Source organism: Drosophila yakuba, chromosome 3L (genome assembly GCF_016746365.2).
Source record: "Drosophila yakuba strain Tai18E2 chromosome 3L, Prin_Dyak_Tai18E2_2.1, whole genome shotgun sequence".
Classification (NCBI taxonomy): domain Eukaryota; kingdom Metazoa; phylum Arthropoda; class Insecta; order Diptera; family Drosophilidae; genus Drosophila; species Drosophila yakuba.
In genome coordinates, this window is record NC_052529.2 from 22,834,413 (window position 1) to 22,856,655 (window position 22,243).

Consider the following 22,243-nt stretch of genomic DNA (forward strand, 5'->3'; position numbering starts at 1 on the left):
AATATAAGTATCGAAATGTCTGCATCGCATTTTAATTGTTGTCCCAATGGCTGCCATTTATTTATTTGCAGCGATCCTTACGGACAAATGCGGCGGCTGGCGACGACGAGCATCCAAACTAGAGGGGAGCTGCATTCGGGCAGCGTTTTCGGAATGTTTTCAAATCAAATATCGGTAGTTGTCAAGGGGGACGAGGGTCTGGCTAGCTGACGTTGATTGCCTTTGACTGCGTATTTATTTGTATGGGCCGTCTGTCAGAAGGTCTTTCGGTCCGCTGGTCAGTCGGTTTGGTTACATTTTTTCCGAGTTTGTTGCAGGCAGCTTTGTTTTGTTTCTGCTCTTTGCATGTTGCGTCATTTTCATTTTGTACACTATGGAGTTGTGTGTTTTACGCTTTTTGTCAACATTTTGTTTTCAGATGCTTTTGTGTACTTTTTCACAGCATTCGCTGCTGCCTTTAATGAAATGTTTTGACTTCAACACCGCCCAACCAGCGTACGTACATCAACACAATGAGAAAAAACCTCTGGCGGATCTTCGAAATGAATTTTAAAGAGCAGTTAGAGTATTTCAATCGACGATAACCAGTTTTATTGGATTTTCAGCAGCCTAATCAAAAGAACCTCTCTAGAGGACTTCAAATGCAACTCGAATTTGACTTTCCACTCACGGCACGCTAAACATAATAAAGACGTTTGTCGGCATTCATCTACCCTCGCATCCATAAGGTTCGTCAATTGGTTTAATGACGCAGCGAAGTATGCAACAAAATAATGCAAGCAGACCGACGAAGGACCAGGATCCGCAGCCCAGCACAGACATCGTCTCATTCAGAGTCTTTCACTCGAAATCACTTGAACAGCTTGCACATTTATGCAACTCACTTCACACAATCAGATTGGGATTTGGCCTCGGATCACTGCAAAAATCACTTCCGGCTATGCATGCCGCCCAGCTCCTCCTTTTCACTGCCCATTGCAATGCAGTCAACTCTGAAATTGCTTGGATTGGCGTTTGTTTAGCAACTGTCGCAAGCCTCTCAGTTTTGCACCCTCTGTCCCACCGACTGTGAAAATCTGCCGATGTTGCACTTGACCAACTGGCAAAGAGCAATTTTAGTCCAAAAATGTTAATTGAATCTGAAGTGTCGAATAGGCGGCAAGAAAATCAATAGTACCATCATCGAGTGAACACAACGAACAGAGAGTCTGATAGGCCATTGGCGAAAATATAATAGTGACGTTGAGAAAAATATTAATGGTCTACCATCAATGGATCACATATTCACACGTCTTCAACTTAAACATGATAAATGAAAACGCTGATGTATTTTATGTATATATATAAAATACCAACAAAATTGGAACATATGTAAGTTAGGCCGGGAATTGACAAAGACATAGTTATATAATAAATTGTTTAATCTGCCAATTTTGTTTAACACCCGTTTAAAAGAACGAATTATTCACAACACAAAATCGTACTTTTATAACTTTTAAAAGCTAATAATTAGCAGATGTTTTTTCGGCACCATCTCCATACTATTCCCAAGACTACTGATCCGATTTATCTTTTGTCTCGGGTGTAATTAAATATTAAATTATACAAAAATAAAAAAAAATTAAGGGTGCTTGACGATTGCATTCATCGCAATCAACCAATTTTAAGTTGGTGGCCATTTAATGACGTCATTCACAAATTGTCCGTTCACATTTATGGCTAGCAACAGTTACTTTTATTTCCAAATTTTTTTAGTGAACAAAATTATATTCCACTGTACCCATAAGATAAGAGTGTATTTAGTGTATAGAAAAGAAGGTTGTAGGACAAGTAAAAAGTTGCTACCCCTAAATCTACACTATTTCTCTTGTCTAATTAGAATTTAAGAATTTTAACAAAATAGCCTAGAGTTCATAAAATGAATTATTTGCTTACCATTTAACAGTTTTTTACCTATAGACTCGAACGCTTTTAGTTATGTTTTAGTTTTTTTCACATTTTCCAGCACTTATAATTAAATTTGTTTGTTTGTGTACCGCACTTTTCTTTTATTTTATTGCATAATTTTTATTGTATCATTTAATTTATAGACGTATTATACTAATCTTAATTAAGAAAGTTTTGGAGAAGCACTGGTAATAATAGTCAACTACGATGTTTAACTCAAGGTCCTATTCAAACATTCTATATTTCACAACCATTTATAGTTCAAGAGAGCGATTTTGGGAAGTATGCATGGTTAATTTGCCTTAAGCTTATACCCAATTTGTTGAATTAATCTAAATACAATATGCAATTCTAACTGATATTACTAACTGAAAGTGGTGCGAAGACCAAGACTAGCAATTAACGGAATCCTTTATTTTGTGAACGTCTTAACTAACGACATTGGGGTATATTCCGTAAAAAATGATTAGGTTACTTATTCTATATTAATAGTGTCCAAGGCCTGGAATATTTTTTTTGGAGATCTACTACAGTTACGACCTCGGATTTCATATCGTAGGTCAGTTTGTATAGACGATATGTTTACATTGCTTGTTCAAGCACTCAAGTACAAATCAATCGCGGACCGTACACACACGCACCGGTGGAAGACTCTGGGAAGTATTACTGGGAAAATGTTCGTTTCGGATGCCGGCACTTCGTCGTTAGCAACCTTTCATGACCGTAATTCGCGCAAAACTGATCCTTAACGCATTCCGAAAAGTTTAAGTTCGCCATCGCTGGCGAATTGTGCAACGAGCACGAACCTATCCAACTGCACGATTCCTTGGGGCAGCCGACGACGAGGCGAAGCACGGACGACGACTTCGCACGAATACCTCTACGAACTGTCAGCCGGCAAATAAGGAGACAACGGAGCTGTGAAATAGAGACAAAAGCAGAAACAAAATCATCAAAATCTCAACAAATAAACGACGATTGCTGCCTTCAGATGAAGGAAAGTTCTGTAACACAATGATGCAATTCAGTAACCGAATAATGTTACAGTAAATAATAAATTCATGAGTGATATTCGCAGTTTTAAGCTAAGTAAACTTGACATATATCCTATTCAATTATCATGGCCCCAGCATGCAACAGCATTTCCAGTAAGCATATACCAGCATCAGCCTTAAACATGTTGCCTTTCCGAATTCGCCTCAAACAAAATCACTGGCGAAAAGGACTCGAAACTCTACACTCTCCGCAGTCAGTTTGAAGCTCATACATAAACATTAACTTGGAGCTTTTCCAGGAAGCACTGAGAAGAACTGTTTAAACTAGCCCTTCCTGGAATCATTGGAGCTAATAGAAAAAACATGATAAATTTGGAAAGATGAAACTTATAATTCCCGTTCGCCTATTCGAGAACCATTAACATAACCAAAAATGTAACTTCCTTCTTTGTGCTTTTCTGTTATTTTGTTTGAACTTCTGGCAAAGGAGTTTTGAAAAAAATTACTTCTGTCCCACTTTCGTTACTTATATTTTGTTTAAGTAAAGTTATTCAACATCTTGTACGACTGACAAATTAAATAAAGTGGCACTTCAAACGAATATTCATTTCTCTAAAGACCTTTGATGATTTCCTAGGCAAATTCAAGGAATTCAGAACAGAAGCGGGGGATTCTTAAAACTGTGAAGGCTGGATTTTTCAGGATTCTAATGTACATCCACGAAATAGATTTTAATATATCATAATGATATAAATTAATTTTACATAATAGCGTTTCATTTATCGCAAAATAGTTTTAGGCAAATAATATCAATTTAAATTTGCTAAAATGTTTCCTTAGTGGGTTTAAAAACATATTAGACCTTCTCTTCAAAGAGCTTCAAACAGGTTGATTTAAGGATATAGTATTCAAAAGTATTATAGTAATACAGTATCAAAAAAAAAAAATATCATTTTCGATACAAAATTAATTGGTTTCTTTATTTTTATTTTATTTATTAATAAGTTTTTATACCCTTTTATACTTAATAGCCAAGTCGATCTGGCCATATCCGTCTGTCGTACCGTCCGTATAATCGTCGAAATCTCAGGAACTACAAAAGCTAGAAAGTTGAGATTAAGCATACAGATCAAGTTTGTTGCATGTTGCCACACAAACCGCCCAAAACTGTCACGCCCCCATTTTTAAATACCAATTTTTCAATTTTTTAATTGGCCAAAAAACTGTTTTCCACGCCCACCCTAACGCACTGGTATAAAATATAAGTTTACAGATGGCATAACAAATAAGTTTAAGTAGCTACCATTAGATTAAAACTGTAATATATTTTATTTTTTTTTGTATGAAAATTTAATCGGAAAGTAATGAAAAAAATTATGATTATATATAATTTTAGCTACCTTCGCTTATGAATATGCTCAACTTTCTACAGCTTGATTTCTTGCACCGTGCCTCATAAATAAATATCTCTTACCTCTTAATATTTATTGGCATTCTGTTTCAAAAGGTAAAATCAAAAACTTTTCCAGAGTTTGGTGATATTGTTACATTTCAGTCTTTATGATCTAAAAAATCTAACCCAGATCGACACATGCTCAAGGTATTCAGATCGTGATTGAAGCGTTCTTGGTTTTCAACTGACAATCGATCAGTCAGTCAAACCAAAATAATAATAAAAATATGCCCGTTAAAAAAAGTGCCTCGCCCACACTATTGAAAACTTTAAGTCTTGTAAATTTATTTTTTTCACTAGCTGAGTAACGAGTATCAGATAGTCGGGGAATTCGACTATAGCGTTCTCTCTTGTTTTATCTTCAAGTATTGGTACACTATGTTGTTTAACCGTTTTTGTAGAGTAAAAGTGTATACTGTATTAGAGCTAGTTGATTAGTCCTTAATAAACTTTGAACAAGTGCAGTTGGTTTCTCTAGTTAAAAATTTTAGAAGTTTACATGTGCGAATTTGAAACAAAAATGTGTGGAAAAGAGCTAAAGACGAAGCAGAATATCGAGCTAAAACTGCCAAATTATACAATATTGTCCAAGTTTTACAATACAAACTGCATACAATTTAGTGAATAAGAAAGATAAGTATGGTATTTTAAGTCGATCCGGTCATAGGCCTGCTGCTATAAATCGAAGAGAGTTCAGACTAATTATTGAAACAAAGCATCTGCATCAAGGGAAATAAAGCATTGCAACCACTTAACAGATTGAGAGGTGGCTCCTTAATATTTTGGGTTTGTTTTACTTTCTCCGGCCATATTTGTTAAGGGAATCGACAATATGTAAGTATTTTAAATAATGATGGCTTTGAGTCTGGGAATAGACCCTTTCCATTCAACAGCTGGAATCTGCAAAATGACAAAGTTCCGTTCCGCAAGGGTTGCATACCTAACAAATTTTTAACGGACTGGAGCAAATACCTCCCGTCCTAAATATCATTGAAAATGTTTTGTTTTTTATAAATCGGAAAAGCACCATTGACAGGCATCGAACTCTTGATGATACCGTTCTTGGTAGTCAATTGGTTTAACTTACCTTTAAATTTACACAAATCTTAGTGAACTTAATTCCAGCCAGGCAAACAGCTATGGATGCTAAAGATGGTATTAATAATAATTGTTACACAATTGCCACAAATTTTTGTTAAATTAATATTTTGTTATAAAAAATAAAGACATCAATACTATGCTAAATACTTATGACGAGAATAAAACATGTCTAAAGTCTTTTGACAACTGATTACTTTCTGCTTTGTCCTAGCAACCGTTATCGTTCGCACTTATTTTTACACCCGGTACTCGTAGAGTAAAAGGGTATACTAGATTCTTTGATAAGTATGTAACAGGCAGAAGGAAGCGTTTCCGACCATATAAAGTATATATATTCTTGATCAGGATCAATAGTCGAGTCGATCTAGCCATGTCCGTCTGTCCGTTCGTCTGTCCGTTCGTCTTTCCGTCTGTCTGTCCGTCCGTATGAACGCTGAGATCTCAGGAACTACAACAGCTAGAAGTAACTCCAGAGTAATAGAGGCAGCGCAAGTTTGTCGATTCATGTTGCCACGCCCACTCTAACGCCCACAAACCTTCCAAAACTGACGTTTTATTTGGTTTTCTAAATTTATTGTCAAAAACCCACTCATATAGACTGTAATTAACTGGCTTAGCCAAAGAGTAAATAATGCTGTGAGGGCGTGGACGGAGATGACAAGTCATCTCGACAGAACTGGTGCTCGGCTCTTAGCGTACACTAGTCTAAGTCGGGGACACCTCATTGGCGTGGACACTCATTTCGTTTTCAACGATCGTTGTGGGAAGACGGCAGTGGCCAGCTTGCTGTAGATGTTTATCGCAGTTAATGGCTCGATATCCGAGGGCCGTGTCGGAGAAATCGATTGGCGACATGTGGACATTTGGAGTAAAGTGGGCAGGTCCTACTCACATTTGTTGCATCACATTCGCTGCGTCATTTTTTTTTTTGTGGCACCACTGTGTGCGGAAATAAATGAATTGAAAATAAGTTGAAAGAAAATGGTGTGGTCCATTCGACAATTGTAGAGTGAAAGCTCTACAAGATGCGAAAGGTAAACAAATTGTTTTTGAAACATACACATATAGGTATATAGGTAAACATTTGAAAAAGATTTTCTCACTTTTTCTTCGATTTTTGTTTGTCTTTATTTAGTTATAAACAAGGGAGAACGCTATAGTCGAGTTCCCCGACTATCTGATACCCGTTACTCAGCTAGTGGAAGGGATAAGGAGAGTCTTAAACACAGTTTTTGGCGGTTTGTAGGCGTTATACATGAAAAACGTGGCAGAAAACTTTTTGGCAAATCGATATAAATTTACAAGACTAATACAAAAATGAAAAAATATCAAAACATTTTTCAAAAGTGTGGGCGTAGCAGCTTTGGGCAGTTTGTGGGCGTTAGAGTGGGCGTGCCAAAAAGTTTTTTGGCAGATCGACAGAAATTTACAAGACCAATACAAAAATGAAAAAAATATCAAAACATTTTTCAAAAGTGTGGGCGTGGCAGTTTTGGGCGGTTTGTGGGCGTGGCAACATGAATCGACAAACTTGCGCTGCGTCTGTCTCTGGAGTCTGTATGCTTAATCTCAACTTTCTAGCTTTTGTAGTTCCTGAGAAATTATGTTTTTAAGAAAGCTTATACGAATTTAAAGACACGTATGGTTGATGACGACAGTGTTAAATATTTTCGTTTTGTAATGTATCTAATAGTCGAGGTAGTCTATAATTTATACCGCTTATTTATTTTGCCTTTTGAGAATTATTATTTTTCAACTGCCAACAAAATACATAAAACAGTAGCATGGTAGATAGAGAGATTTTAGCTACACATGTCGAATTGCAGATGTTGATCGTCCTTTTGCTTACTAATTAAGGAGATTTGTTTACAATGTATGAAAGCTTTCGTTCCCTTTTAATGACGGCGAATTCGACACCACTTTGTGTAGACTTTACGCGACAGAGAAAGAGTGAATCGGGAAGTGGCAGTCGTAGAGAGAGATAGATAGCGAAATCTCCACAAAAGCTTTGCCCAAGGGTATTACTTAGGGTTGAAGCATTAGAAGGCAATGCCGTATAAATTGAATTTAAGTATCGCAATAGTATGAACAAAAGCAACAGGAGCATAAAGATCGTCGCATGCGCCACGCAAATTAATAATTGTATCCCAATTAAATGCCACTAAATTCCTTAAAAATCTAATTATAAGCTTACACTTTCGGTAGTCAAATCATTCAGGCTGCCCCAATGAAACGTATTGCAAGTGCAATCAATGTCATACACTTGAAGCCCGAATGCAAAGCATTCCCAAGCAATAAGTTCACACACACATATGCAAGTGAACGAGTGGAAAAACCACCACCACTCGAGAGTGATTCCCCGACCATTTTCACCACGCACGGAGCTTTAATCGTCCTGCCACACACACGCACAACCCTCCAACGAGCAAGGATAAAAATAAAATACCATTGCATACTGTGGGGCACTCCTTCTATTTGCTGAGTACGTCTGCTTGACTCTCTCTCGCCGCACATGCGCACTGCTAGCTGCCCTTAACCGCGTCCTCGGACCAATCCGAAGCGCTTCTGAAAACATGATGAGCTCGGCCTGGATCTGCCAATCAGGACGTTGTACATTTCCAGGCAGGCGCTGCACTCGGGTCCCTGCAAGTGCATGTCGGTAGGCGCAAACGCTGTGCAGGGAAGTTCGATCCAAGGGGGTTCGGAGTCCTCTTTGCCGCGCCCAAGTGTCGATTACTGGCATACTCGTTGGTTGCATATCTGTAGGCTCAATTACACGGAATCCACACTCACACTTACACTTAGCCGATGCATGCGGATTCGGAGGTGTTTGCTCTGCTAGGTGACAACTTTTCATACCAACGCCTGAAATATGCAGGGATTTTTCTTGCATTTCAATCCTTTTCCCATGCACACAAGGGTAATTGGGGTCGTTCTCGTACTCGTTGTTGTGCTGTGTTGATTTTTCGCCTTGCATATTTCCAGGCGCTTCTGATTGCTGCTCCTTCCGTCTTTAGGGTCCTTCCTGGTCATTTATGATGACGTTTTCCTTCGGCCGACTCCCATTTCACACGAGTGCCACTGCGCTGCCATCTTGTTTGCTCTAAGGGTCAGGTCAGCATATTTGCCAAGCAAAATATATTTCTTTCATTCGAAGTGTGAAAATTGTCTTCCTCCGTTGCACTTTTGATTGCCGTTTTTCAGTGAAGTGGTAGCAAGGAGCCTAGGAGAACGCCGGGCCAAATCAGAGCAAAGGGGTTAAAATTGTTGACGAGACATTTCCTATTCTTTCTGAGTCAAAGGGGAATCTGAAGGCAATCAGGTTCGGCAAAATCAGGTCTTTCTCGAAAAAACAATAGGTTTTGAAGAATGGACTTGGGGTATTTGGCTCATTTCTGGACGTGTGTGTACACCCATGTAAAAAATTCTTTAGTGGATTTATTTATCTAGCTTTATTGGAACTGAATTAAAAATAGTTCAATTGGATCGCATTACCACCAACGCTCTTGGATGAATCACAAGTGTGCCTTAGATCGCCTAATAATACTGAATGCCAAGTTCTGCCATTTTTGTACGAGTATGTATATTTCAAGCATTTCGCTTCCGTAAAAGCCTAGTCATTTCACAAGAAATAGTAATGAGCAGCTAGTGAAAGTATGGCATTAGAGTAAATGTAGCGAGTGTAGGCATTAAAGAACGACCCTCTCTTAAGGCAGCTCGCATAATCCGCAGGGCTCAAGAAACAAAAATCACACATAAGGGCAGAAGCATTCTGCATTCTGTCGACCTACAGAATGGGCAAGTGTCCTATTTGCACAGCCCGCAGGAGGCAAAGCACGTAACTGCATCCGTAAATACATAGGGCAGTACACAGCCACAATCACAGCCGTACAAACACTGGTACCTGGCCCATGACAGCTGCAAGGACTAAAGCCCAAAGACGGAATTGAGTTAGAAGAGCCAAAGAGCTTAAAATCAAAAGTCAGACCGGCCTATGTAAATAAATGCAGTATGCAGGCGGAAACGGGGACGGGGACGAAGGCCGAGGCCGAGGCAGCCGGAAATGGGGAAAGGCAGTCAGTCACGGAGTGAAAGCAGAACGAGGAGCAAACAGAAAACAAAAGGAGCCCAGAAGAGCACAGGACTCGGAGGAGCGAAGGCAAGACATTTATTTGGCCAACACCAGGACCCAGGAAGTAGGCACAGACCTTGTTGAACAAAGCTGGATGGCGCCTTAGTTTCGACAGACCCGATTCTGATTAAGCGCATAGGTCGTCGTCTGACTTGCAGCCCGAGCACAAGCCCATCCGTATCCATCTGTCGGTCTGTCACTTCGTCTGGCCATCGACTGTCGCAACCGCAAGAGAAAAATGGGGAAAAAATTCAGAAAAACTGAAAACGCCAACAAATGGCTAGGCGGTTGGTTTTTATCTACTTTTTGCGCCGTGCATTGTTGCAATGTAACGGCGTAAGCAGAATTACGTGCAATTGTTTTCTGCAGTGGTTCGTGCACATAAATGCGGCATTTGGGACTCGGGACTTGGAGCTGGGCTCTGCGCTGGGTAAACATAGACACGTTGACTGCATCTAGGATGAGCACCACGAATGACTGACTGCCTTGTTGAATGCACGCAGCAGAATAAGACTGCGGATTCCCTGCCTGGGAAACCAGGGGATTAAAGGCTTTAAGACCAATGTATTAAGCAACGAAATAAAGATAGCTTAGACAACTAAATCCATTTGCAGCCATTTGCCATTTAAGTGCCTAATCGTGGCATTAAATAAAGTGTGTGCAAATATCGCCTCTTTCTTTATTCATTAATTCAATAAATCTGTCAATCACCAAAAGATTACTAACTTACTGGCTAAGACATGTTTTTTCAACTGGAGAATCCAACATTAAAATATTTCTCGATTACAGCGGATCCCCTACGGAAGGCAATGTATCCCTTAATCGCTTTCATAAAACTAAACACCAGCTAGGACCCTTAGTTGTAGGCAGGTGACTAGGCACGGATTCTACGACTGGGATTTTATTTACCTAAATACAACACTTCACCCATAACATCAATTTAGTTCGAACACTCATTTTGAATCGCTTGCTGCACGGAGCCAATAACACGTTCATGTCGGCGTATCTAAATAATAAATGCTTTGAACGAGTAGCTCAATTTAGTTAATGTGCAGATTGGTCACTCGATCTATTCAAATATTTAAAATAACATGCACTGGTGACCAAACGCAATTAACATGATCATTCCAGCTTACTTTTTCGAGATCAAATATACGAAGTGTTTAGAAAAAGTACATTATTTTTTAATTTAATACTGGAGGTCTTTACAGTAATGACACTTGTTATATTGTTTTGGTATCTATTTAAAAATGATTTTAAAAATATGAAAGTAGTGTTCGGTACAAAATTAAAATATACGCTTTTAATAGCTCTTTTTAAATGTTTTGCCCTGATCATAATAATCGATTTTGACACAAAGTCGACACTTAAAAGCTAATGTTTTTGATACAAACCTTAGTAAAAGTTATCACTCCAGCAGTCTCAGTTTTTGAAAATGGCAAAGTTAGTCCTAAGTATATCGGTGTCATTCGTGTGTCTTATAATCGCGCCAGTACCCGTGGTAAGTATTCCTCGATCTGAACTGGTCTTAGTAAAGCACACCTTGAAATGTTTTTAGACGAATAAAATCCTTATGCTGGAGAGTCAGTGTGGCAACATTAATCGCAGCTATTTTTCTAATTTCACGATGTTGGTAAAAAACTCGCGGATGAATATGGAATTTTTTTTGTTACGGGTTTTGGTCCCGGGTATCACAATGGACATGGAATTCTTTATTAGCATGCAGAACTCCTATAAGTTTCAGAAAATTTTCCAATATACGCTGGATATGTGCAACCTTCTGGCACAACGAAGAAACAACATGTTCAAAAAATGGTTTGCGACATTCTTCAATGCAGGTAACTTTAAAAAATATTGCCCGGTCGAGCCCAACTTTTACTACCTGAAGAACTACAACTATAACACGCTATTTATTCCGAAGTTTTTATATGCTGGAAAGTATAGAGTAAAATTTGACATGAACCAAATAAGAAAAATTGATGGTATCCGATACTTTGTGGTGGGGTGTGCATTTGAAGTTGAAATAAAGTAAGCAATGACTAATTCGCTTAATTTTACATGTTGCCATCAATTAAAATTAGTTTAGTCTGGTTGCCGTCTGGATGAAAATTTATTTTACACATCATTATTCGCTCGACACCAGCATGGAATTGTTGAAAGTTTGTTCTATTGTCTCCCTGATATTTGCCCACGAACTGGAAATCGCAGGGGCAGTGAGTATTTATTAATTATTCGTTAAAGATACGGTTTAAGTAATACTATCCTTGCAACGAAGTCTTCCCTCATCTTCCAGACGGGAAAGTGCAAGTTCAGTCCGACGTATTTCCAAAACTTCACCTTAGAAATTAGAAACAACACATTGTACATGGATATGACCACCTCCAAACCGATTCACCGCGGCCTCAAGGTCTTCCTCAACACCCAGATCAGCCTCGACAAGGGCAGAAGCTATCAACGCCTTTTCGCCCACATCCTGGACACTTGTGGGGTGGTTTCCTCGGTGAGAGGAAACCTCTTCAAGAGCTGGTTCGATAGTATGCTGAAGCACGGAAACTTCATGGTCAACTGCCCTGTTCCTGCGGGTCACTACTTTTTGCGGGACTGGAAGCTGGACTCACAGTTGGTCCCGCACTATCTGCTTCCCGGAGATTATTGTATCACTGCTCACTTCTTCTTTGGTAAGCACAAGTCGAAGCAAGAGGACTTCTTTCTCGACTTGGAGGTCTTTGCCCTTTTAAAAGCTACATAGGTGGTATATTTGTAAAAATCAGCCAATTAATTCGGGTTCATTAAAAAATTTTAAAAAAATAGGCTATAAAAATGCGACATTTCGAAGTAATTTAAATCCAATTAGCAAATCATTTTGTGTGCAATTGAATAAAATGGCATCGTTTGGATCATAATGCAGTCACTCAGACCTCACATCGGAAGTACCAATGTTGAAAATAGCGTGTATCCTAATCTTAATATCCGTTTCCCAGTCAGAGGTAAGCAAATATCACCAAGATAGATCGTAAACCTTATTGACACCGCTTCCAACAGTCCAGCTCAGTGGCCTTGACTCGCGTACAGTGCGAGAAGAACTCCAAATTCTTTGACACCCTGAACGTGACGTCTGTGAATGGTACAATCTACGCGGATGTACATCTACTCCAGACCCTCAAGGCGGGCTTTCGAGCACACGTCGATGTGCAACTGCGTCTCAGCAATGCCAGAAACTTTCAGAGTCTGGTCCAAGCCGACACCGACTATTGCGAGCTCCTCTCGACCCTGAAGGACTCACTCTTTCGGCGCTGGATCAAAAGCGTGTCCAAAAACAGCAATTTCATGGAGAACTGCCCTGTTCCGGCGGGGCATTACTACCTAAAGGGCTGGCACGTTGACATGGGCCTTGTGCCCTCCTATCTACTAAGCGGCGACTACCTCCTAAGTGCCCTGGTTTACTACGGGAAGTATCGCACCAAGAAGCAGATGTTCCTTGTTCGGTGCATGGTGGAGGCAACAATGCATAACAAATAGAAACGAGTTCAACGTTTGGTTTGCGAGTGTCTAATTATTTGATTCAACAGTTTGGCCGAATAATCAATCTATCACGCAATTCAAACAGAACAACAAGCCCATCAAGTGGCTTTAAGTGCAATAACCAAAAATCAGTTGGGTTGGTGTTTGGCAATGTTCAAGTTGACATCATCACGCAATGTTTTCAGGGAAACTCGTACTCTTTGTTCTGGGCTGGATTGTTGTAACTGTTTTTATAAAGCCGAGCGTGGTGAGTCATTGAGTTTGTTTCTCAAGGTATTTTTAAGAATATGCTTATTAGGGCGCCAGAATGACTTTTAAAGCCGGTGACTGCACATACAACAGATCGACGTTCTCCAACTTTAGTATCCAAATAATCAAGACGAAAGTATTAATGGATATGATATTGGTCACCACTCTACGACAGGGGCTAAAAGCGCACTTGAGCTTCGAGTTCCGTATTTCCAAGGGCAAACCCTACCAAAGTGTCTACCAACACGATATGAACTACTGTGCTTTGATCAAGGGCTCTCAGGAGTCGATTTACCGGCGGTGGTTTACGTCCATGCTAAAGGTTGGAAACTTCGCAACGAGCTGTCCCATAAGGGAAGGTTACTATTATATGCATGGCTGGACCCTAGATGCGAACAATGTGCCATCCTTTCTTTACCTGGGTGACTACCGGATCGGCGGATCCTTCTTCTACGGCAGGTTCAAGAAACAGTTCTACAGTCCCCTACTGGAGTGTAGTGTTGAAGCGGTGTTGAACTAACGTTTAGCTTAGTTGCTAAACCATTGGATTGGAAGATCGCGTAGTGGATGAACGGATAGTCAGGCTCCAATACGCTGGATAATTAAAATATTTTGATCAGACAGAGGCATTTATTGAAACACTTCTCATGTTTTTGTTTACTGCGATGGCTCGGCCTACATGGATCTTGCATCTAGTCAGGCTGGAGGTACCGTTGTGCCTGGTCATTGCTCTTTTCTCCTTTAGAGCGGTAAGTACTGTGTACTGAGTGGTACTCAAATTCTTGAGTCCAGGCTTGCTTTTCCTAGGAATGCAGCGTCAAGTTCATAGCCGGTGAGAGCAGGTTTAACCGGAAGTACTTTGAAAACTTTACGTTTACTATTCGTGATGATAAAATTTTCCTGGACATGTATCTGCGAAAGCCCCTGGTTAGGGGCTGGAGAGCAAGATTGGACTTCAGAACACGCGTGGGGAACTCCAAAACTTTTCAGAGTCTCTTTTCCACCAATATCGACGTGTGCAACATCGTTAACGCCGCCAAGATCAACCTGTTCAAGAAGTGGTACAAAAACCTTCTCAAGTACGGAAACTTCCTCCGCCAGTGTCCTTTGAATGCGAGCCACTACTACTTGAGGGACTGGCAGTTCGGGGAGGGCTTGGTGCCGCCTTTCATTACAAGTGGATCGTACCGATTGGAGACGTATAACTTTTTTGGAAAGTACAAGGGCAAAGACGAGGACTTCATAATGAGTTGTACGGCCGATGCTATCATATATATCTGATGCACTGATTCCGATGGCTAATGGTTTGGAAATAAAAATGCCATGCTCGTGACCGTCATTTGTAATTGATTTGAGGCCTCTCATTTGGGTTTCATCGAGGGCATTGAAATGTGCAAATTGCCTACGTTCATTCTTCTTGTTCAATTGGCGTTGAACATAAAACTTGTCGTCGGGGTAAGTCAATTCTTCGACCGTCTAAAAAATTCCTCAGAAAATTGTAATTTAAGGAGCGCAGTGTAGAGTTTCTCACCGGTAACAGCAGCTACAATCCGAAGTATTTTAAAAACTTTACGATAACCATAGCTAACAACACAATGAATATGGACATGCAACTGAACCGACCCATTCAGCGGGGTTTCAAGGCCCATGTCGATATTCTGTTACGTCTGGCCAACGCAAAGAACTTTCAGTCCATGTTTAATCAGAAGAGCGATGTATGTGCCGTAACATCCAGTGTCAAGAACAGCCTGTTCAAGAGCTGGTTCAAGGATATGAGCAAGAACAGTAACTTCATGTATAACTGTCCGGTGGAGGTGGGTCACTACTACATGCACGACTGGCGCATGGGGAGCTCGATGACGCACAAGTTCCTTATTCCTGGCGAGTATCGCGGCAAACTCACCTTCTTTTACGGCAAGTTCGGAACCAAGTCATTCGAAGAAGCACTGAGCCTGACGATCGATGCCATCCTGTCCAACTAGTCCGATATTACCCGGCGTTACGCATAGCCTCAGACTTTGTCTCCCCAATCATTCGTAATCAGCGTAAATTAAATACTAAAGTCGAATACCAATATTGAAATTTAGTTAAGCTTTCTTATTAAAAATTGTTCAAATATTTTGTCAAAAAAATAATAAGAAAATAAATTGTTCATTTAGGACGAAAAGTTTTTTCGAAATTTTTTACATTATTCTAAAATAAATTTGTTAGTAAACAATCGAATAATTGTATTTTCTCAGGATGTCTACTATATGCAAGGATGTGCTAACAATTTCCGCACTCACGCAGCGATAATCATCGAATCGTTACCGCTGTCTCCACCTTTTTCAGAAAGTCTGCACAAAGATTAGCTACAATTTTATGGCGAGAAATAATAATATCCTGAACAAGACGGCAACATGTTGCACGGGGCTTGCTTTGTGATGATTATCGATGCAGCAGAAAAAGAAGAACATTCAATTTGGCTACAATGTCCCTGGTGCCACACCGGGATGGCAGATGTCGCATGCAGCAATAGAAGTTGTAAAGAGAATGGTGTAAAAGGAAAATTGATATTTTAGAATCGTCTGCCGACGTTCTGCCTAACATGTAACTTTGCGTTTGGTGTGCTTAACTTCATTGCTTCCTAATTGCTGGCCGAGCAGTCAGTATCCCGCGGCCTCGGTCCTTCTTCCGTGGCACATCCAAAATGATTCGCCCCAGGCCTCATGCTCGCCAATTTACTTGGATTCCCGCTGGTATAATTATACGATGTGTGGTGATGATTGCTCCCTCAAAAGCTCATCTCTCGGTTTATTCGCCCTCACTCGAATCCTGGCCCTGACAACCTCGCAGGCATGTCTGATGACTAATGAGTGTGGACCAGAGGACAAGTGAGAGCCAGGTGAGCTTTGGCCTAATTAGCTAAACCGCCCATCCACCCATGTAATTGGCGGCCCCTGAAAAGAGCAGAAGAATGGCGTGCAGATGATTTCATTTATAGAAAACCCATCCCGGCTTGGGCAAATCTCATAAGTCCCACCGAGGGGCTTTTGAGCGGCCAATGCGATACCCCTCTATAAATCAATTTCATGGCAAACAAACATTAAACGTTACTTAAGGCAAAGCACAGCAACTGCGACAAGTGTAATGATGGCAATTTCCTTGAGCATACGACTTCACTTCTGTAGTTTCCCTCACCGTGCGCCCAGCTCCTCCGGATTCTGCCTGCATTTGTTTCAAAGGAGCTCAGACTGCTTGTTCTTCGCCGGGCTCCGGAAAATATAAGAAAGTGCGCGCTGCCCCTGTTCAATTCCGGAAGTGCAATTGATGGGAAATACGACGAAAAAGTACCCATGGCATCCTTAGGAGCGCGTGTGAACGTGTCGAGAAGACCTGGACAAAGGACGCGTCGGGAAGTCGAGGGCAAACTTGTCGATGGAAAAATACTATGTCCCCAAACTATTATTGACAGTGTTTAAATTATTTTGCGCTTAGATGGCGCCCTCGTATAAATCGCAGCTTGCAGCGCGGCCAGCCACGTTCCGTGCAGAAATCCGTGTCCGTGTCGGTGTCTCTATCCGGGTCCTTGTTTGAGGACTCATTAATTTATTTATGCGAAATGCACGTGCAACGATTTATTCGATTGGAAGTGAGAAATTGTGTTAGCCAGCGGAGATTTGAGCTCTTCAATAATTCATTGCCTTTTAATGTGGCCAGTTGATATCGGTGCAAGCCTTCCTGAAAAAGAGGGTCCGGACGCCGGGCCCACTCACTTCATTTTTATGTCGACATAAAAGATTGTTTCTGTCAAATTGACACTGTGCCAGTCCCTCACATAAACGTTAGAGTCTATGCGAAAGCTGCCCGAGCGAATGAACCGTGGAATGGTCTCCTTTTCCGATCGAATGTTGCGCATAAAGTAGTTGCCCTGGAAAGTAGGAGTTAGGCTACTCGTAATTCACTGTTCATTCACTGTTATGAGAGTACAGTACCTCCTTGAGTGGGCAGTTTCGGGGCATATTGGACTGCCTGAGGATATTATTCAGCCAGAAGTTGATCAGGCTGTTGCCCTTGCCCCTGCCCATTACCTGGCACAGATTCACGTTGTAGGTGAAGACGTCCCTGTAGGATTCTCCGTGTTTGGACACCCGCTGCCCTATCGTAGCCTTAAGCCATATATCCGCCGTGATGTTCCTCGCAAGGTTCAGGGTAATGTTAATCGTGGTGTAGTCCTGACTGATCGCAGCATCATACAAGGATATGTACTTGCTGTTGTGGTCGGTAACGATTTTCCGAAAAAGCAGGAAGTTCAAGGACTGTGAGAGAGTGAGAAGAAAACTAAGAAGATCTGATGAGGCGAGATCTTACCTTTTGTCCTTCAGGAAATCTGCACACCAAGCAAAGTATCAGCCCAAACAAAAGAACGCTGCGAAAGGGTAACATTGTTCGATATGAAACAAATCTATTGAGCTGACTAGATTCGATTTAAGTCACGGACCTCAAAGCTTTGTTTTTTATAAAGCCATTAAAACCCCATCAATTTTTTTATGTGCGCAACCGCTCATTTTGATCTGCCAATGTCGAAATTCGATATCGGGAAAAATTCCGTGCTTGGGTAATCAAACAGTAGATCCACTCAGGTGGCTCTCGAGCCAGGACTCTCAACGTAATTAAATTGCATGATTTTTCAAAAGTTTACCCAACTGACCCAGCCTCACCCATAGACCGTTGCATACCGTACTGCCCATATAATTTGCTGGGAAACGACGCTAAAAATATGATAAATTGCCGCTTAACGGGCAGCTGCAGTTGCCTGCCCGACAAGGCAGCATAAATTCAAAAAGGGCCACTATTTGCTGCTAACCCAATCTTAATTATAAATCTAAAGGAAGCACTTGCAGCCGAAAAAAAAGTAGGAACAAATTACCGCAAGCGCAGTGCGCCGTAAAATGTCCAAGGAGCTGAGAGGAGGAGCGAAATGATGATTTAATAGAATGGTCTGCGGGCACCGCCAGCTGGCTGCCGTGTCCTGTCGGCTGAGCCGAATGAATGGGCAGGCAGTCGAGAGCAGTGGGAGGAGCGGGCGGAAATGACTCCATAAGCTGCTGCAACCATAAACCGGAAGTTAACAGACTTTCGCTGATGTGGCACTTTCATGGCACTGCTGCAGAACACCAGAGCCAGGACACCAGGACACGAGGACCCATAGACTCGGAGCGGCCTGGACTCCGCCGACACGCTCGGCGGGCAGTCTGCGAAATTGTGACAGCGCATGGCCGCAGGATAATCAAATAATTTTTTTCTCCTGTTTCTTCTATCTTTTGGTGGAGGACTTCGCTTTTTGGCGAGTTTTCTCTGTAGCAGCTAAAATTATTGTTCCGACATTGCCGCGAAATGCTAATTGCCGCATACGATACGTTTGAGGGGACTTGGTGTTCCGTCCGCCTCGGTTTTGCAACCGTCAAACTTTTCTAATTGCAACTGTCATTGATTTTGCTTCATAGTGGCCGTTTCCATTTTCCCATCTGATTTTTTGTTCTTGTTCGGTGCTTATCGCTATCTGTCAAAGGCTGGCAAATTGGCTTGCACATTAATAAATCAAGCGCAAAAATTTTGGACAAAAGTTTCCCATCGAACCAAAGGTGCACATGCCTTTCTGAACAATAATGCCTTTTAAACTATAGTTAATAAATGATAACCAGACTATCCGTTTGATCAGCGGCTTTGACGCTATTAACAATACTTTCTCGATTTCGCAAAACAACATATTTACGCGCGAAGAAATTTGAACAATATTGGTAATTGGAAATGATTTGGAGGAGCTACACGAATAACACTGATTTTTGTTTAGCAAATTAATTCTCACATTCTCACATTGTGCACTGGCACGATCCACATAGCTGCCAATGACTTTAAGCGACTCACAGGGAGTTAATAATGAATCAAGTGGAGGACTGTGAATAATTGTTACTTATCCCAATCCCCGCTGATTTCCACGTGGGAGCGATGCCATACACGCAAAAGAAGTCGTGACAAAGACGCCTGCTGCTCGGAATAAACACGATGAATCTGTTGATTTGAATTGTGATTAAAATGCAGCGTATAATCTCCACCCCGGTTCCTGTTCCTGTACCCGGACCCCGGTTCCTGTTCACTGGATGTCTGAGGCGCTGTCTCCAAGTTGGCAGCATGTGCGCCCAAGGAGCGGGAGCATCTTCTCCAAAAGAAGTTCTGTGCCTCGTTTCACACTTTGTCTGACTGTGCACAAATTCCTTGGAGGGAATGTGGCGAAGAAAAATTGCAAAAACCGCAACTCGTGTCGACTTGATGTTAGAATAATGAAGAGGGAAAACTTTTGCGCAAGGCATGTAATTTTTCGCAGTGACAGCCGGCCGTAGACCCGCCCTTATATTCCTTACAAAATAGCACCCCAGTTCCCCCACCGGAACCGGAAGTTGTCATTCGTTTTGTGCATTTGTTAAAAAGTTACAGCTAAAAAAAGAGAAAAAACAGCGGGAAGACAACCACAGCAGAGCGAAACAAAAACTGCATGGAAACTGCTGCTGCAGTCCTGCTTTTCTTCATTTTCCGCATGCTAGGCCTATCCCTTGGTTGGACCCTGGTCCGGTCCGCCCCAAACTCCCACATAAATCACGGCGGGCCGAGACCCAGACGGACCCCGATTCCCAGTCGGAATCAGAATCAGAATCAGAATCGGAATCGAAGTAAGGGTCATAGTCGGAGTCCGAAAGGCCGCGTAATAAATGCGAACAATGACACAATTGATTGGCCAATTATGTGCGCTTCGGGGTGATTATGACGTTACGTACCGTTAGCCAACGCACATCAGGCCCCACTCGGACTGCACGGACATCGAACGGTGGGTGGTTGGCAGTCGGGGAGTCCTGGACTCGTGGACTCGCGGAGTCGGGGAGTCCTGCCATGCCTGACTAAATTTACACAATTAAATGCGTGAAATTCGTTTGAATAATTGAGCAATTTTTCGGACACTGCGTGACAATGGGGAAGCAATGTAGCATAAGAGAGCTTTAAGAGTTCAGAGCTTTAAGGACGTGCAAGGTTACCAGAACCCGCTAAGGCAATAATTAATTAAATCGATAGGGTACACTGCAGTTTTTTTTTCCACTGCCAGTCTGCAACGATAAAATTGCCTTAAATTCAAGTCAACAGCGGATGTGAGTCTGCGGATGCAAAAAATCGCCGAGAATGAACACTTTATGGCCAGTGGTCGAGAAGCGAAAGAAAGCCGCAGCTAATTTATTTGCAGGCAGGGCCATTTATGCGACACAGCAACGCGGTCGTGACGAGAGCAGCATCCCCAGCAGGAGCAGCTGAAGAGCCAAGCACTTCACTGTGCAGTGGCTCGTTTAAAACGCTGATTCAGTTTCATCATTAACCAGATTAATATGGCAACGCGTCGCCTCTGACAGCCATCGGAAGTGAGGACCCCATTCCGAGACCCCGAACTTGTAACCTCTTCTCGTTGGCGATCGATACGCATGCAAATGCGGATGTTGATGTGAATGCGGCGGACCATGTTCTAGTCATTGTCCATCCAAACGATGGCCATGTGGTCGTCCATTGCAGGGCACTTGAAGTTTATCGCTATGCAGAGCCGTGCCACGTGGGGTATGCGCAATATTCGAGGACATCAATTTTTATGCGCCTCCAGTGTGTGCACATGGATCGCTGGCAAGCGGGAAGGGCATTTTGGCTAATTTGTCCGTCACATTACGCTGGTTAATTGTGCATGGAAATGGGATACAGCTGGTTTAAGCTAACGTGGCCAGTGGGTGCATAATGGCACAATTTGGCACTTTATCGATGGCACAGCTTATCGAATACATTATGACTTACCCAGGCCACGCTCTTTGCTCCCAGTTTGCAGGTTATGAATACCGCCCAGCTCCTACAACCCACTCCCATCACTTCCCTCTCTGATTGCAATGGCAGGATATTTCCTGCTGCTTACTTTTCGGCTGCGACCCAAGCCAACAGTTTATTTAGTGTCTCTGGCAGCAGCCGCGTGGAATTGTGATAATATTTGCCAGGAAAAGTATTTACATTTGCCTCAAAGTTGAGCGCTGAAGCAGTTGCTGTTCCTCGGAGAGGCGTGCCGGCCAGAAAAGCATCTGAGTGCCAAGCGAGCAGGAGGAGCTAGCCCTGCTTCCTTGACTGCCACGCAATCACAGTTTTCGACGTTTTACGAAATTGTATCGGCGTCGAAGTTTTCTTTTCCGCTTATTTGTTTGTTGTTGCGCTCGTTTTCTTTCTTGGAGAGAAAGATAGAGCTTTGCGCGAAATAAGAAAAGTTTTCCTTTATTTAAACAAATTTTTGGCGTAGACATACGTGGCAACTCTTTTAAAGTTTTCGAGCTAAAAATACTTTTGACAAAGATGCAGAGCTGGGAAAACGGTCGAATGAATGGTTTCCGCAGAAGCAGATCCTTGCCGAGCAAATTGGCATTCCCCCAGAGCTCAAAGGTATCCCCATCGCAGCAACTCGACTCAAGTGGTCTAATGTGCCAGGAAGCAACTGCAACTCGTTAGCCTGGAAAAATGTTGTCTAATAAGGAGCCGGGATCTCGACGAGGGACGGACACAAGCTGGGTGACCAATTAAATTTCACCCGCATCAATAATCATGAAAGCAAAAATTGCCGAAAGCCTCGGCATGCCTATAAAAAATATCCTCTTCCCCCGAATTACGCGAGTACATCCAGCAGAAATGCCACATAAAACGAAAGCGCGAAATTAAACGGCGACAAGGGGAAGAGCAGGAGGATGCCACCGGTCCCAGGCAGACTTGAAGTCGACAAGCGTGTAAATGATATAAATTCAA

The 22,243-nt window shown here is 41.9% G+C and overlaps 8 protein-coding genes across 12 annotated transcripts in view; 6 read left to right on the forward strand and 2 right to left on the reverse strand.

The window, feature by feature from the left end:
- LOC6539326 (putative mediator of RNA polymerase II transcription subunit 19) overlaps positions 1–2,817 on the reverse strand; it is a 154,072-nt gene extending 151,255 nt beyond the window's left edge. Inside the window, exon 1 of one of the 2 annotated variants that reach the window (XM_039374328.2) lies at positions 1,936–2,817. The gene's annotated coding sequence lies outside the window, so the exon portion shown is untranslated. The remainder of the gene's footprint in view (positions 1–1,935) is intronic. The other variant, XM_039374329.2, reaches the window with a different exon arrangement.
- An 8,209-nt stretch (positions 2,818–11,026) lies between these two features.
- LOC6535160 lies at positions 11,027–11,680 on the forward strand. Its single transcript, XM_039374218.1, has 2 exons — positions 11,027–11,129; positions 11,187–11,680. Exons 1-2 carry the CDS (start codon positions 11,064–11,066, stop codon positions 11,658–11,660), a joined length of 540 nt encoding a protein of 179 aa, XP_039230152.1. The 5' UTR covers positions 11,027–11,063; the 3' UTR covers positions 11,661–11,680.
- Positions 11,672–12,531, forward strand: LOC120320448. 2 transcript variants are annotated; one of them, XM_039374217.1, is made up of 2 exons: positions 11,672–11,841; positions 11,922–12,531. In XM_039374217.1, exons 1-2 carry the CDS (start codon positions 11,731–11,733, stop codon positions 12,375–12,377), a joined length of 567 nt encoding a protein of 188 aa, XP_039230151.1. In that variant the 5' UTR covers positions 11,672–11,730; the 3' UTR covers positions 12,378–12,531. The 2 variants fall into 2 exon arrangements, with proteins under 2 accessions (XP_039230151.1, XP_039230150.1); XM_039374216.2 differs by having other exon boundaries at positions 11,676–11,841; positions 11,904–12,531.
- A 14-nt stretch (positions 12,532–12,545) lies between these two features.
- LOC6535162 lies at positions 12,546–13,163 on the forward strand. The gene is made up of 2 exons (XM_002095788.4): positions 12,546–12,615; positions 12,671–13,163. The coding sequence occupies exons 1-2, from the start codon at positions 12,565–12,567 to the stop codon at positions 13,145–13,147; spliced, it is 528 nt and encodes a 175-aa protein (XP_002095824.2). The 5' UTR covers positions 12,546–12,564; the 3' UTR covers positions 13,148–13,163.
- Positions 13,164–13,315: 152 nt separating this feature from the next.
- On the forward strand, positions 13,316–13,977 carry LOC6535163. The gene is made up of 2 exons (XM_002095789.4): positions 13,316–13,397; positions 13,449–13,977. The coding sequence occupies exons 1-2, from the start codon at positions 13,326–13,328 to the stop codon at positions 13,917–13,919; spliced, it is 543 nt and encodes a 180-aa protein (XP_002095825.2). The 5' UTR covers positions 13,316–13,325; the 3' UTR covers positions 13,920–13,977.
- A 64-nt stretch (positions 13,978–14,041) lies between these two features.
- Positions 14,042–14,680, forward strand: LOC6535164. The gene is made up of 2 exons (XM_002095790.4): positions 14,042–14,148; positions 14,207–14,680. Exons 1-2 carry the CDS (start codon positions 14,047–14,049, stop codon positions 14,678–14,680), a joined length of 576 nt encoding a protein of 191 aa, XP_002095826.2. The 5' UTR covers positions 14,042–14,046.
- Positions 14,681–14,785: 105 nt separating this feature from the next.
- LOC6535165 lies at positions 14,786–15,509 on the forward strand. Its single transcript, XM_002095791.4, has 2 exons — positions 14,786–14,854; positions 14,908–15,509. Exons 1-2 carry the CDS (start codon positions 14,789–14,791, stop codon positions 15,379–15,381), a joined length of 540 nt encoding a protein of 179 aa, XP_002095827.2. The 5' UTR covers positions 14,786–14,788; the 3' UTR covers positions 15,382–15,509.
- A 958-nt stretch (positions 15,510–16,467) lies between these two features.
- LOC26536144 lies at positions 16,468–21,758 on the reverse strand. Of its 3 annotated transcripts, XM_039374478.1 has the most exons (4): positions 21,467–21,757; positions 17,750–17,807; positions 17,374–17,697; positions 16,468–17,309 (listed from the first exon to the last, which is right to left on the reverse strand). In XM_039374478.1, exons 1-4 carry the CDS (start codon positions 21,532–21,534, stop codon positions 17,151–17,153), a joined length of 609 nt encoding a protein of 202 aa, XP_039230412.1. In that variant the 5' UTR covers positions 21,535–21,757; the 3' UTR covers positions 16,468–17,150. The 3 variants fall into 3 exon arrangements, with proteins under 3 accessions (XP_039230412.1, XP_015051056.1, XP_039230413.1); XM_015195570.2 differs by lacking the exon at positions 21,467–21,757 and having other exon boundaries at positions 17,750–17,866; XM_039374479.1 differs by having other exon boundaries at positions 17,302–17,697; positions 21,467–21,758.
- Between the last annotated feature and the right edge of the window lie 485 nt (positions 21,759–22,243).